The 3,033-nt window shown below is 49.5% G+C and overlaps 1 protein-coding gene across 1 annotated transcript; it reads left to right on the top strand.

Annotated features, from left to right (window-relative positions):
- Positions 1-227: 227 nt before the first annotated feature.
- PENARI_c254G08380 (uncharacterized protein) lies at positions 228-798 on the top strand (the record flags this gene model as incomplete). The annotated part of the gene is made up of 2 exons (XM_022638222.1): positions 228-344; positions 391-798. The coding sequence occupies 2 exons, from the start codon at positions 228-230 to the stop codon at positions 796-798; spliced, it is 525 nt and encodes a 174-aa protein (XP_022481922.1).
- Between the last annotated feature and the right edge of the window lie 2,235 nt (positions 799-3,033).

Genomic DNA, 3,033 nt, shown 5'->3' with positions numbered 1-3,033 from the left:
ATATGAGGCACATTCACCAACCATCAACACCACGAGACTGATCACCAGCACCATCATTAAACGGACTGCTAACAGAGTGCTGAGATTGAAAACTGACTACGCTGATTGACTTTCATGGTGAAAATGCGACTGAGTACCTAGCCGACTATGTCTGCTAGTCTATAAAAGCCTCCAAGAATTGATGGACATGCTATTGCACAGACACTCGACTTCCCCCTACGGTCAAAATGGATGCCCCGAACAGCACGCCGGACCAGGAAAAAGAAGGAGAACAGCAGCCCACTGAATTGCCAATCGTTAGTGAAAAAGTCTATTCACAGGAAGCTTCCGATCATGCACCAATGGTAAGTGGAACGGCTTAACTTCGAATGCTCTTGCTGACCATCGCAGCTCTCTCTTTGGCAACAGGAAGGAGAAACAAGACATATCCTGGCGACTGAGCACTTTCAACCTATTCTGAAGGTGCTAGCAGACCTAGAACGCGACGATCCCAAGTTCGCCTTTCCCGCGGCTCGACTTGTCGGACGCTATCGACGCCTATGGGAGTCATGCGTGTCCAAACACATTGATGGCCAGAAGCTAGAGCAGAGCAATCATATCTTGAAGGAGGCCAGCAGACACCTGACTAAAGAGAGGGACGGACTTCAGCTGCGCCACGACAAGCAGCTGTCTAGGCTGCACTTTTTTGAGCAGGCACTGGAATCATCTCGGGGTCGACTGTCTCGCGTACTCGATGACTGGAATCATCCTTCCAGACTCAATCTGGCAGGGCTGCCAGACATGGCAAGAGAAGGTTAAAGGATTGTATTTTCTTGATTGTCCTATGTCTTACTTTTTCAGCTTGGAAACAATACAACGACGTTGAAATTGGAAGAGAATTACCGCATGGAAAGCAGCTTATATCTTTTCGAGGGTTTACATTGAGAAGGACATAGAATAGCCTTCGTGGAATGTGTCTGCGAATAATCCCGCATGTTCTAGTGTCACTTTTATTAACCCAGTATATTATACACAAAACTACGGATCCAGTGACAATGTGGACAGTGTAGCTAGCGGAGAAAGTGTCGATTGACTCGGCCATCACGCATTCGCATTGCACCATGAGAGCTACCTGAAGTAGATGTCGCTAGCTCTTACAGACCACCAAACCTTCTCCTCGGAGACCGCTTCAACAATCCTTGACGAGTGTTGTCGTCTTCCATTCTGCTTCGAATGGCCTTCTGGATGCAATTGTTCCTTGTTAGATCCAGGGATTTTGTCAAACTGAAGTATTTCAGTCTGGGATTGACCACAAGTGCATCAACAATCGAGGAATGCCCGCCCTTGACCGCCAACATCAATGGATCCTCAGACCATCGATTTCCGAGGTTCACATCAATTCGATCATGGCGTAGTAGTGCCTGGACCATCTCCAAGTCACCGCCACGGGCGGCAATGCAGAGAGCAGTGTCGTGAGTTGCGATCATGCTTTCATTGATGTTCAGACGTGCGCCTTGCTGCACTAAGAGTCCTACAACATCGAGATGGCCATGTGCAACCGCTCGACAAAGGGGCGGATCGATCACGTCCCTTCCCTTGATCTCCACGCTCTCTATACTCAGTAGACAAGCAACTGTGTTCACGCGTCCGTGATATGCGGCCACGGAGATTGGAGAGTGGCCTGCAACACAGAGATTCAGACGGATCCCTGGCACCGCAAGCAGCCGTCGTAGGAGCACAGTATCCAATCTGGTGGCGGCGTGGTGTAGAGATGTAGACGGCGTCTCGAATCTTCCGCGGCCTCCAACAAAATTAACGTTGATGTCTTTCTCGGCCAACAGCCTTTCGGTTATCCCGTCGCATGACGAGTAAATCGACAGCCACAGTGGCGTATTGCCATGTTTGTCTTTGCAGTTCACGTTGGCACGGGGGTGACTTAGGAGCAAATTGACCATTTCCAAGCGTTTGTTTTGAACGGCGAGATGGAGCGCCGTAGAGCCTTTTCGGTTCTGGATGTCCAAATCCAGATCTTTTTGCCTGAGAAGTCTTTTGACAGCCTCTACTGACCCATAGGCCACTGCTTGGTGAAGAGGTAGCTCAGCCTCTTGTGATGATTTGGTACCAAGAAACACCTTGGCCATCGGATCGTTTGAAAAGATCATTTCCATCACGGGTCTATTGAAGCGACATGCCCAGTCCCATGGCGAGTGGCCCGAATCGTCCTGTAGATCAGGCTCGCTGCCACTAGAAAGTAGCAGATGCACGAACCCTATTCTGCCTGCGAAGACTGCTAGGCGGAGCGCCGTTCGGCCGTGTTTGTGCTTGACGTCCACCTGGACGTCGGGTTGTTCTAGAACGCGCTTGACGGTGGAAAAAGTTCCGTAGTGGATAGCATACCACAGGGCGCTCTCCCGCGCTTGATTTTGAATGTTGATGTCTAGGTCTCGATGATTGAGCAAGAGTTCGCGCACACCAGGGGAAAAGTATTTCAGCGCCCGCATTAAAGGAGTTTTGCCTCGGTAAAATGCATTGATGTTGGCGTTGTGCTGGAGCAAAGCCTCCGCAAGACCAACGTTGTCGTATTTGACGGCCAAGTGCAACAGATTGCTGTTCTGAAATTTGATGTTGTATTTCCAGATGCTGGGCTGCAGTTTAAAATCAAAGTCTTTGCATGATTTTGTGAGGGCAAATAATGCACTACCGTCCAAATACGACACAATCCACAGCAAAAGCTCGTTGGGCAGCTCTGTAAGGTTTCGCTGTAATGCATTAGCTCATCGGTAAAATCAGCAAGAAATTGAAACAGACCATGATTGGACAGGATTGGAGCTAGGAAGCAAGTGAAATGTAAATGAGGGTGAGGTTTGAAAGTTGGGCGCCTTATATATCTCGCCTCAGCTAAATTCTGCGGTCAGCTAGAAGTGTAGCCCGTCACTCCGCTGAGGCGCGTAGCAATCACGCAGCAGCATCAAAGCCTTGACAAGAATGTTTGGGCGGCGTTGAAGAATCTCTGGAGTCTAGCTCCCGGGAACGCCAAATCACTTCCTGGCTATG

The sequence above is a fragment of the Penicillium arizonense genome (genome assembly GCF_001773325.1).
Source record: "Penicillium arizonense strain CBS 141311 chromosome Unknown PENARI_contig254, whole genome shotgun sequence".
NCBI classification, from domain to species: Eukaryota; Fungi; Ascomycota; class Eurotiomycetes; order Eurotiales; family Aspergillaceae; genus Penicillium; species Penicillium arizonense.
Note: the sequence above shows the minus strand (reverse complement) of the source record. Positions and strands in the feature narration are given on the sequence as shown.